This window comes from Melospiza georgiana, chromosome 5 (assembly GCF_028018845.1).
Source record: "Melospiza georgiana isolate bMelGeo1 chromosome 5, bMelGeo1.pri, whole genome shotgun sequence".
NCBI lineage: Eukaryota > Metazoa > Chordata > Aves > Passeriformes > Passerellidae > Melospiza > Melospiza georgiana.
Window position 1 is genome coordinate 47015267 of NC_080434.1, and position 16836 is coordinate 47032102.

Genomic DNA, 16836 nt, shown 5'->3' on the forward strand with positions numbered 1-16836 from the left:
TTACAAAAAATATTAAAAATATTGCAGCTTCCTTAAGGAATTTGTCAGAAAGTTGTGAAGCACTTTTGGAGAAAAATATTCTTAAGATCATCTGGGTAGCAGAGACATAACTTTGTAAAAGCCAGTACTATTTGTTTTGTCCCATAGTTGTCAATGAAATCTATTTCACAAAGAGAAGATTTATTTTTGAAATAACCTCGAAGTGTTTTGTTTTGGACCGATGTTGGTGCAAGTTGTTAAAAGTTTTGCTTCACAGGAAAACTGCTGATCCCTTTGACTGGAGAAGTACTTGCTGGAAATACTTATTTGGTTATTTAGATAAGCCTGACTTGAACAGTTGATTTGTTGCTCTGGGTTCTACATGAAGCAAGATAAATCACTGACAAGCTAGTCCCAGAGAAGTTAGTGCTCCTTCTTGTCATCTCAAGTGCCTACACACCTTGCTGCTTAAACAAAGGTGATAAGGCAGTAGGGCATTGTGGTTTCCAGCAATGTTTCTGAGTTGGTTGCTTGACAAGAGAAAGTGAAATACTGGGGCAGAGAGACCAGGAGTGTAGGCATTTTTGCTTTTTTTTTTTCCTTTTAGCTGGGAAAAAATGCCAGAAAAATCTACAAATACATTAGCTAAATTTTAAAGTTTTAAGATGTATGCATGGATGTATAAGCCACTGAGTGTATGTGTGTGTGTTGTTATTTAAAGGTCGTGTGAAATGTCAGCACGATCAATATCCTTGAACATCCTTGCTGTGCTTTGTTCCTCTGGCTGTTTGCATCAGCCCATGGTGGGATATACCCAGATATGTTGTACTGAAGTTTATTACAAGTTGTTATTTCAGTCATGAAAAAAATTCTTCCACCAAGTGTATTTTTGTTTGTGGCTGTTAGATATTATATATATAAAAATATCTCTGTTCCTGCTCCTACACTTGTTCTTAATATGGCACCTTGTGGTTCACACTGTCAAAAATAAAATGAAAACCAAAGAAAATGGACTCTTTTGCTAATTAAATAGTTTCCTTGGATAATTTCTTGCAACACATACTAACTAGAAAGCAGTAGGGTCAAAAGAAGTAGCTATAAGGTTATAAAATAAGTAAAGCTATTAAGTGGATGAATAGTTATGTAATTATCAACAATATATGTGTCAATTTAAGGTATGAGAAATGTTTTTCCATGCCCTAGCATGTCTCTTCCATTAGTGTTATGTTTTCAGTAACACCAAATGTGTACTGAATATTGCTATTAAAATTGTAAACATAACTCAAATGAAAGAGGAGGGGGATATAATTTATATGAGAATTCATAGATTTGGGGGTTTCCTTTCCAATTAAATATTGATTATGCTGTTTTAATTTTCTGAGATACATGTATCTCATGACAAAAATAAAAGCAGTATGAAGGCCCTTCTTGTGTAAAATTTATTTATTTAGGTTATAAGGCTTTGTGAAAATCAGTTCTGTTTCAAAATTAATTTATCTTGCTGATTCCTGCCACAAAACATAGAACAAATGTGTGTCAGCCAGCCAGCAGCACCAGTCATATTTTTTTCTTCAAAGTGCTTTCTGAGATTTGATTTTTTAATAAAGGGGCAAAAAGCAGCTCTGGAGATGGTTGCCTTTTAAGGCATGGCACTTCTGTCCTTCACTTGGTGTGACAGAATGCAGCTCTGTGTGACTGCACATATCATATTAAGTTCCCTAAAGCTCTGGCTGCCCGTCCTTACTAGCATTGCTGTGCAGCATTTTACATTAAAATGTTTTTGGATAAAGTGTTGGCAAAGTTCAGAAGAATATTTTATCTTCTGAAGTGCTTGGATATGTTACAATAGAGCTGAATGACCTAGCAATAAATGGATTGTTCAGCACTGAGTAGCTGCTTTATGATTGAAATCCTACTGTGTTCAGCCACCAGGATTTAACTGCATTGCTTCTGGCTCTTTCTGGACTATCTCCACATTATCCAATCTAGGTACTCTGGCACCAGCTCCAGATGAACTAGCTGAATTGGTTGTTGGCCAGTGTGGATTTCTCACTGGGAAAATATGGGAGACTAAACACACTGAAATTGTATCACTGGGAGCTTCTCTTTGACTAATACTGTCTGTCGTATTTCTTTGAATTTGTAAACAAGAAATTTTTTAAAATTAGTAAATACTGAGGAATTTAACTGCAAGTAGAATAATTGCAGGTAGTTGACTGATACTCCTACAGCCCACAGAGAAATGGTACAGATCTTGGCTTGGCTAGCAATTTCTTTAGAGAATTCTCAGTGCTGGTGTAGGCATACTTCAGATAGAGAACTTGAAGACTGAAGTTTAATGTGCAAGTTTGGTTATGCTCTTTTTGTTACCTGGCTCAGGAATGTGGCCCTGCTGTCATTTATCCATGAGCGCAACCTTCTGACAGAATTTCTTGGTGTTTCTCTGAAGGTACCAAGTGAAACAGATTCTTTCTGTTGCTTTCTGTTTGCCTCTGTCATACTTGCTCTAATGATGGAAAATATAAAAGAACACCTATACTTGTGGTATTTCAGAATGGTGGGTTAAAGGCATGAACTTCAGCTTTTATTCAACATAAACCCATTCTAGTGCAAAAGACAGTTTTTTTAATTCTGATGTAGGATGGTTATAAGGGCCAGAATGAGCCAGTGAATCAGACTTTCCCAGTTTAAAGTAAAGATTATCTGTGTTCTGTGGAATGAATGCACTAAGTCCCTGGAATTTTGCCTCCACTTTGGTGGCAGAGCTTTTCATTTTTGTGTCCTTTGACTTGCCTTTTAGTGTTCAGTATCTTTGTGCTAACTGAAAAGCTACATTTGGAGTTATGCTTAGGTTTTATTTATTCTCCAACCCACTCTTTCTGCTTTGTGCTACCATTTCAAAACAGATTGGAAGAGCCTGATTAATTTCTATGTTTTGTGAGATCTGATAATTGGAAAGTCTTATTTGTTGTTTTTTTCACCTCTTCTTGCAGCTTTCCACTTTTGGCCAGTTTCTTGCATGACGTTGCTGTTGTTTGCTGTTCTTTTAGTTAAGTCTAAAGCTCTTTTATAAAGGTTTTCCCCTTTGGTGTGGTAAACAAAATTACAAACTGCTCCAGCCCTTTGCATATTTTAACTCAATTCCAGGTTTTCTGGCTCTTTAAACCACCTTAACTAAAACTAGCTTATGATCTTTGTGCAGATTTGTCCTTTAAAAATCAAAAACCTTAAAAATTGGTTTGGTTCATTTGATTTGTCTGAATACTTAATTGCTTGTCCAAGATTGTTCTTAAAACCAGCACTTCTGTGATGCCCTTGTTATTCATCAAAACTGAAGCACTGTGAGGTCTCACTTCTTTTTGTGCTGGATCTTGGTTGATAAGGAAGCATCACTTTCAGAACCCTGGGTCAGTCTTTGCTTAGCAGCTGTTGATTCTCTCACCTGTATATGGAAGTTAATTTGTAAATTTCTCAACTCCTTCAGGAATCTCTGCTTAATCTCTACTTCTATGTCCAGGTTCATCTGTATGTTTGTAAGAGGCAGGAATTCTAGAGTGGAGTCTGTCATACAGCACTTAACAATCTTGGTTGAAAAACTACTCTTTTTTGGGTCTAACCAGAAAAGAGCAGGAAGAAGAGAAACGACAATGACAATTTTTTTTGCAAGGGTTAGAATGACAAGGATTTGCCAGGATACTTGAGCATTAGCCATTTAAATTACATAAACAGATTAGGAATTTTGGCTTTCTAAACCTTTGTAAACAACACTCTTAATAAAACATTTTATTATAGTCTCAGAGGAAAGCATAGTATTTTTTCACTATCAAAGTCCATTACTTCATTGAAGCCTGGCAGGGCTGCAACACAAACTGGTTGAAGGAAAGAGAAAACAAATTTAATTATGACAGAGGAGAAGACATTTATTTTCTTTTTAAGGAGCAATATCTGCATGTAATGAATGAACAGCAGAGGAGACTGGAGAACTTTCTGCTGTTTCTTAACTATGTATATGTAGTTTAGGGGAAAAATGGCTTTTGGAAGTGTTAATCCTTACATTGTGTATGTGTTTGATTGTAGAAATTACTGCACAATCAGACGCCAGTGAAATTCGACAGGACTGGAAACCAACATTCCTTAGTAATGAAGAGTTCACACAGTTAATGTTAGAGGTATATTATTTCTGGTTTTCTGGGGGTAGAATAATTCCTCACCAGGAGTCATTCCACTATGAAATTTTTCAGTTTGATGACATGCCTTTTATTCTCATACTTGGGTTGTAACCATATGTTTCCATGAAGATAAACCATCAAAATTCCTATATATTCAGAGTGTCAGAATTTTGTTTCAGAAAAGCAGATTTTCTTTGACCTACATTTTCAATTAAATAAACAAAGTAACAGAGCAAGTCCATAAATGAAGGTGTTTACTGTCCAAGTGGATATTTTAAATTATCAACATAAGGAAGGTACTAGAGAAAGAATTACTAAGCCTAAGTTAAAAATCCTAATTATGAAAAAGGCATAACATATCCATGTAACTTGTGAGCAATAAATGTTTTAATTTCTTTACTTGCTATTCTTTCCAAAACTTGTGTGAGAGCATTACTTTGCTGAAGATTACGTGATTAGTTGCAAAACTACAGAAAGAAACTTTAAGTATAAGCTATTTTTTCATTAAAAATGAGCATAAGTCATTTATATCTTGTTAATGAAACAATTTTTAATAATAGTTCAATGAAAAGTATTACAAATTAACAAAAACTTTTTAATATTCATTCCATAGTTAAACCTTTGCTTTGATGCACAGATACAAAAAATGTTCAGGGTTTTGGTATTCTAAAAATTTTTTAAAGAATCCTCTGATATAAGAGGTTTTTTCTAAGATGTGAGCTGTACAATTTCCTGTTTAGAAATACAGTTCTGTCATCCTTTTGTTGATAGTTTTCAACTGAAATGTGTTGTATTCAGAGGAAAGAAATTTGAGTTCAGTAGAAGATAAGGCAGTCAGAACTGTATCTCACAAGTTTTCAGTAAAATCTCACTGCAAGTTTCTTTCTTTGAGATTGGGCATATTGAGATTTTAAAATACTGAAATTAGTTTATTTTGCTGGCTGTTTTATTTGTTCTTCTCTTAGTTTTCCCACATCTTCTTGCTTCTGTCTCTAGCTCATTTTTATGAGCTTTCTGATGTCTAAAATGGTGACGGAATTAAAAATAACAGGCAGGCAGAGTGGGAGTTGGGGAAAACAGTGGCCGTCTATATATGTACTTGCTTCTGAAACCACAGATTATTTAACAACAGAATAGTATGGAAATTGTAATGCTTTTAGTGTAAAAATAAGATTAAGAATTTTTAGTAGGGAAAGGTGTTCCCATTTCTGTAATAAACGAAAGTAAAATTGATCTGGATTATTTTCTGTATTGAATATAGCTTAATATTTTAAGTATGCTCTGTTTCTTTTTTATTTAACTGCTCATTATGTTTAATTTCAGGCTCTTGATGGTTTTTTTTTAGCAATTATGACAGATGGAAATATAATATATGTGTCTGAAAGTATAACTCCCTTACTTGAACATTTGCCAGTAAGTAACAAATTGCTTTCAGTAACATATCAGTTTGTCTGTGGTTGATTGGTGTTCTGATATGAGTACTAATTAATTGTAGGCCTTTTTGGCTTTGTAGGATAGATGTATGCTTTGTTTTAATGTTTCTGTTTTTTCTTCAGCACAACTGCTTCCTACTGGTCTATCTTCTATATTAAACATTTCCTTTGGAAATGCAGAATGCAGTCAGCACTGTGTTAGAGAGGATTATGAAGTGCCTAGCATCAGTTTCAGTGTAACTGAAGTAACACAGTTGATTGTAGGAGACCCTTTAGAGTTCACAGCCTTTACATGAGTCAGAAGAGTATTATGAAAGATCTAAAAAATTGAAATTTTTTTAAACTGCTTTTTTACTTCTTTCTTGACAAAGCACTCTGGTAAATACATTGGTGCTGGTTCTACTTTTTAAGTTCAGTATATACTTTTGGGTTTATCATATTCACTTATCTTTAATCTGGGTGACATTGTTCGCTGGTACATGTAACATTCTAGTTTTTAAAGTTACCTTTGAATAATGTTACTCTGAAGTGAGGCAAATTAATTGCTGTGAGCAATTGATGAGTTAAATTGAATGCTTTTCTAGAAGTGAAGGACAAATTCTCTTTAAAGGCAAGTTGTCTGACTGGTAAGAGACAAAATAAATTCTCTTAAGGTATGCATGATAACAGTCTGAGAATTTTTAAAAACATGTAGGTAATTGTGATTTTTATTTTTTCTTATAGTAGAATTTGCCAGGTTCTCAGAGACATGTTTGTTTCTGGTTTTTAGGTGTGATTTATGAATTCTAAACATACATTTTATGATTCCTCTTTTTTGAATATTTATCCAAATGCATTTATATAATTGTTGCTCAGTTTTGCTGCATCCATCTCTGCTGTTCTCAGTTTTGTGTCCATAGCTGTGGAACTGTTTATAAAATATGGTAACTGGCAACTCATCCTCACCCAGCAGCTCATTCATCGCCCCTCAGTGGGACGGGGGAGGCAATTGGAAGGGTAAAAGTGAGAAAGCTCATGGGCTGAGGTAAAGACAGTTTAATAGGTAAAGCAAAAGCCGTGCCTGCAAGCGAATCAAAGCAAGGAATTAATTTACCACTCCCCATGGGGCAGGCATATCAGAGTGAGGTTTTTTTTCTTGGAAAGTACTAATATGTATTCCAGCCAGTGGCTTTGTTGAGTCAGTAATGAGCTGTGGCATTGTTTTGTATTAAAATAGTAGGCTTTGTGACATTGTACATCTTGAATTAATGCTTACTAAATCTTTTTCTTTCAGTCTGATCTTGTGGATCAGAGTGTATTTAATTTTATCCCAGAGGGGGAGCATTCAGAAATTTATAAAATATTGTCTTCTCACCTGCTGGAAAGTGATTCCTTGACACCAGAATACTTAAAATGTAAGTAGTTATTTTCGGCTAACCCCTGCAGGCAGCTCAGCCCCACACAGCCACTCCCTCACTCACTCCTCTCAGTTGGATGGGCAAAGAATCAGAAGAGTAAAAGTGAGCAAACTTGTGGGTTGTGATAAAGGCAGATCAACAGGTGAAGTCAAAAGCTGTCTGCACAAGCAAAGCAAAATAAGGAATTAGTTTGCTCCATCTGGTCAGTAGGCAGTTGTTCAGCTATCTCTAGGAAAGCAGGGCTATGTCATGTATGATGATTACTTGGGAAGACAAATGCCATAAACCCAGATGTTCTCCCCCTTCCTCCTTTCCCCAGCTTTTATTGCTGAGCACAGTGCCATACAGTGTGGAGTATCCCTTAGTTCAGCTCTCCCTGCTGTGTCCCCTCCCAGCTGCTGGTGCATCCCCAGCCTCCCCACCAGTGCATCAGAGTCAGATAAAGAGAAGGCCTTTGCACTGTGGAAGGGCTCCTGAGCAGGAATGGACACATCCCTGTCTTAGCAGCACTGTTCTGGTCAAAATCCAAAACAGGGTACCATGTGAGCTGCTGTGGAGAAACTTAACCCTATCCCAGACAAAAGCACTACAGTGGTTGTGTTAAAACTATCTACTTGGAATTATACAGGATCAGTTTTTCCAGTGTTACTTAAGCTGGCAGATATACACAGGGCTGTTCTTCAGCCCTGGAGAACAAAAGTGTTACTTGTGTCACCCCTGCTCTAGAGTAGAATTTTCAGTTATGTTGCCTTTCAGTCTATAAATTTCCTGTGTGACAGAAATGTTCATATTGTTTATAGAGCTTCTATTTAGACAGTTTTAGCAGTTGGCAAGTATAAATACATGGCAGGCTAATGGAGTTTGGGAGCATGTGCTTTAGTGAACTTAAGTTCAGGGCATTTTCTTTAATACAGCTCTGGTTCTCAGAGGTTTTCATGTCACTAATATTCAAGCCCTTTGTGCACAAAATCTAAAGGAGTTCTTTAGGTTAGTTACTGTCGTGCTGGTTAAAAGCAGCCAATGTTGATGCCTTATGATTTTACCCTTTATATTTTTCAAATCCTGTATAGCACTAGTGCATAACTCTAAACTCCATATAAAGTGTTAGTTAACTATTGGTCAGACAAAACAATCCCTCTAGGCCTGAGATTCAAGAACACCCTACAGCCTCAGGCCCCAAAAATTGTAAAGAAAAGTGAACTGAGGGGGGGAGCAAACTGAGGGTATATGACTTCATTACCTGAAGCTGTAATTGGAGGATTAACCCCCAATATGTAAATGGACCAAATGTATATCTATATCTGTCTGAAAACCTCATGACCATTGTCCATCTTGGGTCTATCCTCTGGAAGGCTTCTGACTGCCCAAGGTGTACCTGCTTGAAGGTCTTTAATAAATATCCACTTTATTCTCTTATTCTTGTCTAGCCTGTTATAGGTAGCCACTCCAAGGCATCACTGTAGCTAGCTGTACTCACTACACTTACAGTACCTCAGTTGTATTCAGCTTAATTATTCCTGCATTTCATTTCATGTTGCATGTGTCCTTGATCAAGCATATAGCCTATTACTTTGTTTATTTTTTTTCCAGCAAAAAATCAGCTAGAATTCTGTTGCCATATGCTGCGAGGAACAATAGATCCAAAAGAGCAACCTACATATGAATATGTAAAATTTATAGGAAATTTCAAGTGTTTGAATCATGGTAAGTAATTTCAGCAGTGTTGGAATGGAATACATAGGCAGCTCCACAGCTAAACTGGCTTGGGACCATGGTGCAAAATGTAGGTGAACTAAAATCAGGCTTTCAAAAGAAGATCTTGAAGCAGTTTTGTTAATTCTATATTGGTGTAATGGAAAGGAAGGAAAACTGCCTATCACGTGTCACAGGTCTGTGTATTTGAATGCAAAACGTAGTAATTGTGCTTAATGCTTTAAATTAAAGAAAACTAGTATTCTGTAAAGTATTGTTCAAAAGAATGTAAGAGAAATTTAAGCAAATGCTTTAACATAAAGAATCTGAGTTTAGTTCAGCGTAAGCCATATTTAAGCAGGTGACTGACTTAAAGATTAGTGGTACAGAGTACCTGCAGTTCTCATTACACAGGCAACTGAGAAGGAACATGTAGGTTTTCCCCCCATTTCAGTTCTGTGCTTCACTTGACAGGAATTACCCCTCAGGTGAGTGGGTGGGCCCTACAGTTTTCCACATTGAGTTCCTGCTCCCTTCCACTGAAATTATTTTTATTAGCGATGTGTAATATTCTTTCTCTGTACTGCATCTCTAATCTGTTTGGCCAGGTTGTGCTGACTATTTACTTGAGAAGCCTGTTTATTTGTCCAGGTGGGTTCTGCAGTGTGGTCAGTAGTAGATTCTTAGAAAGCTCACCCAAAAATATTATGAAAACCAGTGTGTTGTAAATAAATCTGTGGGGTTTTTTATCTGATACCAGTGTTTCACAAAATGAGAAGAGGTTGGGTGCAAATGCAGTTAGGTAATATTATAGGAGACACAAGAAACAGTCCTGAAAAGGCCAAATATCATATTAGTCCTGGAATGAGGAGCTGGGAAACTGCAGACCTATTGGTTGCAATTCAATATTTGGAAATACTCTGGAAAAAAATAATTAAACATATATGAATTTCAGGAAGCTAGCAGGGAATTGAATGGCAATCACTGTGGATTTTTCAGGTAGAAATAGCATCAAATCAGTTCAGCTTCCTCTACCAAAGAGTAACACACTGTGTGGATAAGAAGATAAAGCACAAACAGTGATGGACTTTTAAAATATATTTTTGTTATCATATTCTCTTCTCACAAATATGTTAGGGAAGCACTTGTTAATTGAAATTGCTGGAGGGTAGCTGCAGGAACTGATTGAAAATGTTAACCAGTGTTATTTAACAAAGTGCAATTTTAATTGACAACTTCTGGATTTGATCAGTATTTTCATTAATGTTACGAACAATGGAACATAGTTTGCAGTTATGAAATAATCCACCAATACCAACAGAAGAGTTCATCCCCAAATTTAGAAAAGAAATTAATTTGGGCTAAAAACCCAGAAAAATTGACTAAGAAATAATGCAAGTTACTACATTTAGGAATATCAAACTATATGAACAGGGATAGTTGCAACCAGTTACATAGCAGTCCTTTAGGAAAAGGAGTTACTGTGGGATGTAAACTGAACAAGTCACCTTGACCAGCCACCAAGCTGAGAAAATGAAAAAGCCTTTCTAAAATATAGTCTAAATCACATGAAATAATCCCACTGTACACTTAGCACAAGGCAAGATAAACTCTGAAGAACAAAGGACAAAGGCTAAGAAAAAAATAAAAGAAACTGCCCATTTTCTTTCTGACGGGAAGAGGAAGGAGGTGTAAGATGAAATTGCATGAAGGAAGTTCAGTAGGAGTTCTAATCTAGAGCTGAATTAAAACCACTGGGGCTTTAGAAAGCGTTCAAAGTGATTTGAAATCACCATCTCTAGACCTTAGTAAATATAAACTAAATTGATAACTGCTGGAAATGAAAGATAAGGTTACTCTGTTTTGAGGTCTTGCCCATCATTTGCCTCCTTTTGATTCCATCTCTATGATTCAATAAGTGGAATTTGTTCCCAGCTCAGTATCCTGATCCTTTCACTTCCATAATTGTGCCTTTGATTCTTCTGTTACTCAGTATGTTGTCAGCATGTGTTGCTTAAATGTGATGGAAGGTCTAGAAAAGAAATACTTACCTCAGAGTTCAAAAGAAAATAATAGCCAAAATATAAAGATACTTTTCAAGAAAGTGTAATCCAGTGATTTTTACCAGTTAGCAAGGATTAGAACCGTTACTAGTTCCTTAAAAATGCTCTGTCAGTAATAATATCATATTAGTGGTAGTTCTGGTTCTTTGGGAAAGTTACTTGATGGTCATGTTCCCATTACTACTATGTAACTACTCCTACTACTGTGGTACTATTCCTGTGCATGCAAGTCTAGATATGGAGCATTCTTCTTAAAGCCTGTTAAGTTACAAGCAAACCACAGATAAATATTGGGCCACTTCTGATATTATTGCCATTTTCCTCCATACTTACATTGCCATGTGTGTTGTCATCTCCTCTGTCTGCCCACAGTTCCCAACTCAGCGCACAATGGTTTTGAAGGAACTATTCAGAGATCACACCGGCCTTCATATGAAGAGAAAGTTTGCTTTGTAGCCACAGTTAGATTAGCTACACCTCAATTTATCAAGGTATGTACAAATGAAATCACTTTTACATCATTCTTAAATGGACTCTGAATGGGAAAACTTCAGAGAGAATGCACACAACATTTGAAATACTAATGAAGACTGTAAGGAATCCTGTTATATGAAACTGGAAGTGTCTGTTTCTTACTTCAAATAAACTAAGTTTTATGCAAAGTATCAAACGAAGTTGTGGTGAACACTAATTTTAAATAGTAACATAAAAGAGAAATATGCATGAAGTAAATTTCCAAGTCCACAGGAATATAATTTAGCAAGATGAACTTAAACAATATGAAAGATTACATTGAGATTCCACTTTCACTGGAGAAATTATTGATTTTAGTTGAAACTTGGATGTGAATTTTTTGTTGCTGGCGATTTTTCTGCAGTTTGACACAAGTAAATCTTGGAGAGCTTAATGAAAGCTTACATTACTTGTCAGTAATGAAGAGTTAGGTTTGGGGTAATGGAAATCTTTTGTTTCAGTGCAGTTTTTCAGAAACTCAGTAGTTTAAACCTACTGTTTTGCTTAGCTGCTGATGTACAATGTGAAGTTGCCTTTCCAAGTTTAGAATTGAATGCATATGATACTTGTAGTTCAATAAGTATAATCCTGTTTCTCTCCAGAACCAGTCAAAATAAATACTCAGGATACAGTACACTATAGTCTGTGATTGTGATTCCAATTATAAGTTTCATACAAATGCATGAATCAAGGTTCAGGGTAGTTTGCTATGTGACATTTGTTCTTGCAATTCAGCTTTAAAGTAATGCCATGAAATGTATGCAGCCTGATGTTAAACTACTGTAGTAGTCTGTAGTACAAGAACTCTTAACATTTAAACATTCTGCCTCTTAAGTTTAAAACACTGAGCAGTCTTGAGCTTAAGACTGTTGGTGGTAGCTTCTGAAGACATGGTTTCAAAAGCATACTAGGGAGCCTGTGGAGAAATCATATAAACCTCTTCAGTTCTGTCAGGCTGAATAGGAATTTTGTCTCTCCAGACACTATGCCAGAGAAAGTTTATTCTTTCTGAAGCTATAGAAATCTGTCATGTGACACTTTTCTTCCCATGCAGGTCTAAAAAATATTCTTCCTGTTATGCCTACAGTTGGTAGATATGTTATATGTGGGATTTTTGCTTCATTAAATAATTGTGGAAAAAAAGACCAACCTGACATTTGCAATTGCTTTTGTCTTTTAAGTATGACAGTTCATAGTAAAACTTTTATGTTTCCTACTTCTGGAAGCTGAGGAACATCCATTTATGATCTTCAAGTGACTCAGTCTCCTGCAGGCTAAAGCCTTACAAATTATTCTGTGGCCAAAGTTTCATTCTTGTACTTGAACCTCTGAGCCCTTAGTGCCCAAGGAAGCTTCCATGTTATAAAATTTTTAATATTCCTCCTAAGACTTTCAACTGATGCTGTTTATTTGGGAAATCTTTTGAAGAAGATTTACATTAAAGAGGAGGACTCAGATTAAAGAAGAAGACTTACATTAAAGACTTGATACCTTCGGTTATTATTGAGGCTAGCATTGACTAGACTTTAGCAAATTAGTGTATGTCAGGAATTTTATGATCCCAATAACTTCACTAACAAATATGTGATGCAGCCAGTAAGGAGATGTGTGTTTCAATACTTGCCTTATTTAAGGTAGAACATTTCTGCTCATCTGTCACTTACTTTCTTTATTTCAGTTGGCATATGGTTCCAGATTTTTTTTTTCTCAAATATAATTTCTCAGGATATGCAATACTTTTTGCACCTTTAAAGTTCACGTTTGTATTTTATGCATATGACTCTACCACTTCTGCAACAAAACATCTCACAAATTTTGCTCCCTAGTGAAGGCATTTGGTTTAAATGCCTTTAAAACATTTGTCTTGCATTTTGGCTAGTTGATGATTGCCTCCTATCAAGAAGGCAGGATTAATCCAGCCAAAAGGATTTTACCAGAATACTTTTTGTTACAAATGAAAGTCCTTTCTTTTCTAGATGCCTTGTTGAGAACTTCAACAAGACGCCTTGTTGAACAAGCTGGCTTCTGCCCAGGGGTATTTTACAGTGGAATATCTGCAAATTATTAATATAAATGCATTGAGTAATTGGATACTAACCTGCTGCCATTTCCTCTCTAACCATTATGTTTTTACTGTGGTTTTACTGCCTGCACTTCAGTGATTTTTACTTTTGTTTTGACTTGTGCCAAAATATTTAGATCAAAATAAGCTACAAATCAAAAGTATATCTCAAGGATATACTCTTGCTCTGTCATTTCTCTTACTTTGAGTGGTGCTTTATTAAATGCTGTAATTTTAGAAAAGTAGATGAGCTTTTGGTTGTAGGGATAGTTTCAGGTTGGAAGCTTAAGTCTTGATGACTGGAGTTTACATCAACAGTCATAAATTTGTGCCCAGAGTTGTTAAGTTCAGTGCCTCCATCTAATTCATCCATCGTTCCATCATTTTCTAAGTCATTGTCTTTAGACTTTACATTGATGAATGTGAGGGAAAAGCATTGCCTAGGTATGGTCACTTTTTCCTTTTTTAGGAAGATAACTTAGATCTATTTAAAAAACTTTAAAGTATGCAATTAAACTCCTTGGATTATAACCTGAAAGAATGAAAAGAAAGGTGGTCCCTCTGTTGGTTTTCTGCAGGACTACTTTAGCTACAGATGTTTTCAGGGCAGCAGTGTGCTCATCTGTCCACATTGTTATGAGTATTATGTCAGTGTAGCAGCAGCTTCCACATTGCAGTTTAGGAAACTTTTTTACCTCATCATCGATAGATTCCAGTGTGCTCCTGGCACTGGAAATACCATTGCAAGCTCCTGCAAATGACAAATGTGTGCAGGTGTCCAAAAAAGAAACATTTACTTATCTCTTAATTTTAATGTAATTCTTTGAGGGGTGTATTTGTGTGCATGTATTCCACTATCCATCTTCCTTCTCATAAGGCAGTACTAGAGGAGTTTGCAAAGGAATTGGCTGGCTTGGGGTGCGTGGTATTGTGACTGTCTCTGCATGAGGCACAATTCTCAGTGGGGCATATTCTCCTTTCTTGAAGGGGACAGTAGATGTTGACAGTAGAAGTCAACTGAAGTTGTCTGAATACATTTGAGTGGAATACATTTAGAATTATGTGCAGAATACCTTAAGATTCTGTTGTAATGGAAATACAGCTGTTCTCTTACTTTTCATGAGTTCTAAACATAAGAGTAGTGTGTTATTTGAAGTACATGTCTGCACTCAAAGAGATTTAGGGTACTTTGTGTTCACTAAAGGGAAGAATCATATTCCTAAACTCCGAGTAATAAGACTATTTTACTAATGTTGGGTTCTGCCCATTAAAAACATAGACTATAATCAGACTGGTGGGAATGTTTAATCTCTTCTTTTGAGTGTTACAAGTTAAAAACATAACTGCAGGAACTATGGATTTCTTCTTGTACTGCTGTGTTTGTAGATATTGCATTTGAGTTCAATCTCATTACATGGTTAGTCCATTTAAATCAACCAAGCATCAGCTTGGCATGGTTGAAATTAGATTCAGATTAGATTCTGCCTCAGTACTGTGCATCTAAACAGGCAAAACAAGGAAGCTGTCTAAAAATAACATTATAACTATTGCGGAATTATCTACTAACTTTAGGTATGTCTGAATTCTGAAAGAGCTTAGTACTAGAATAGAGCAGTTTTAAGACAGTCTTATTTTTTTCCTTTTCAGGAAATGTGCACTGTTGAAGAACCCAACGAAGAGTTCACATCTAGACACAGCTTAGAATGGAAGTTCCTATTCTTGGATCACAGGTGCAGTTCCTTCTGTGTAGTAGCAATAGCAGCTGAATCACAGTGGTGGCTGTAGTATTTGGAGCTCACTAATCTGCATTAACTGCTCATAGCTTCTGTTGGGTTTAATTTTTTAATTTTCTTTGGAGCATATACTGTAAACAAGAAAGCTTATATAATTAATTCTGATTTGTTAGAGATGTGTGTGAAAATAACATTGATTTTTCTTTTTATTAATTAGGGCACCTCCAATAATAGGTTATCTTCCATTTGAAGTTTTGGGAACATCAGGCTATGATTATTATCATGTGGATGATCTAGATAATCTGGCAAAATGTCATGAACATTGTGAGTACAACCAAGACACTAAAAGGAGCAAAGTTGTTAAATTGATCACCTGTTCTGGTGAAATTTTGTGGTATTTTGAATGAAGTGTCTTCACTCCCATTCGTTTTACATTATTATACTGCTGTTCCATATCTTCTTTTCTTTTGATTCAGAACTACAAAACAGATTTAACTTTATTTTACAATTGTGGGGTTTCATTGTGGTAAATTGGAGTGCACAGCTCTTTGACTAATACTTCTCCAGTTCTTCCAGTCCCATTTAAAAGGCTTTATAATGTTGAATAAGTGCAAAAGCTGGTGGAAAATTTTTGAACCTGTACTTGGTCATTGTCTTAATCCTGGATTTAGACATGGGTTTGGGCTATATGAACCTGGGAAATAATGTTCTTTTAATGTAATTGGAGTATTTACAACCCGGCAAGACAGTAAACTTTATTCTTCATCTTTATAGTAATGCAATATGGGAAAGGGAAGTCATGTTACTACAGATTCCTTACAAAGGGACAGCAATGGATTTGGCTGCAAACTCACTACTATATCACGTATCACCAGTGGAATTCCAGGCCAGAGTTTATTGTCTGTACGCACACTGTTGTAAGGTAGGTTATTTCTTAAAGTAATCCTAGTGGTATGGGAGCTATCTTGATGGTATTTTGGAGGTAGAGAAATTATAGCAGTGTGAAGAATCACTGGAGAACTTCTTGAGATACTTTGTAAGCAAGATGGGTTAGAGGAGTTTGGTCTTTGAGGTGCATTTTTTACATCATCTCATGATATAGCGGTTATCTTTGATTTGTTCTTCTAGTTATGCAGAAGTTAGAGCAGAAAGACGACGAGAACTTGGTATTGAGGAATCTCTCCCAGAGATAACAGCAGATAAAGTGAGTATTTTATATAACCTTATATTACATCTTCACATACTAAAAATAGTATGCAAGCAAATATATAGCAGCAAATAGTGTTTTGTCCCCAAAAAAGTAATTATTTGTTCTCTAAATAATGTGACTATTGAAAATTATCAAGGCAGTCTAGAAATGTTGTTTAACTCTGCCTGTAACACCCTTATATTTTCAGGAATTAATGTGCATGTAGTTATAACAGGTCTAACACCCATAAGTTTTTATTAAGATCTGATTTCTGCAGGGTTAGATTTCTAAATAAATGGTCTCCCTTACTTGATGTACCCATAATCTGAAAACCAAGATCAACACACCAAGAAGGAATTCACAATAGGAAAGTAGAAGCTCTTTAATTGTGTGACTCTATCTAACTTCTTAAAAGTATACAAAATTTGTCTTGAATTAATGTCCTTGGGAGCTCAATGAGTCTTATCAGCTTGTGGAGATGATCTGACATGTTTTACTCTGACAGTTCAGAGATGTTTTCCTTTGGCGGTTTCACAAGTTTAATCTGTCAGTGCTCCTAATGGAACAAACTCATCCTTTCTCAGAAGAATAAGCAGTTCACTCATT

General features: G+C 35.9%; 1 protein-coding gene across 3 annotated transcripts in view; it reads left to right on the forward strand.

Annotated features, from left to right (window-relative positions):
• CLOCK (clock circadian regulator) overlaps positions 1-16836 on the forward strand; it is a 64406-nt gene that overhangs the window by 33914 nt on the left and 13656 nt on the right. For all 3 annotated transcript variants that reach the window (XM_058024052.1, XM_058024055.1, XM_058024054.1), the window contains exons 8-16: positions 4057-4148; positions 5472-5561; positions 6855-6975; positions 8569-8682; positions 11106-11224; positions 14956-15038; positions 15259-15365; positions 15816-15963; positions 16170-16245. In XM_058024052.1, the coding sequence (XP_057880035.1) occupies positions 4057-4148; positions 5472-5561; positions 6855-6975; positions 8569-8682; positions 11106-11224; positions 14956-15038; positions 15259-15365; positions 15816-15963; positions 16170-16245 (950 nt within the window). The remainder of the gene's footprint in view (positions 1-4056; positions 4149-5471; positions 5562-6854; positions 6976-8568; positions 8683-11105; positions 11225-14955; positions 15039-15258; positions 15366-15815; positions 15964-16169; positions 16246-16836) is intronic.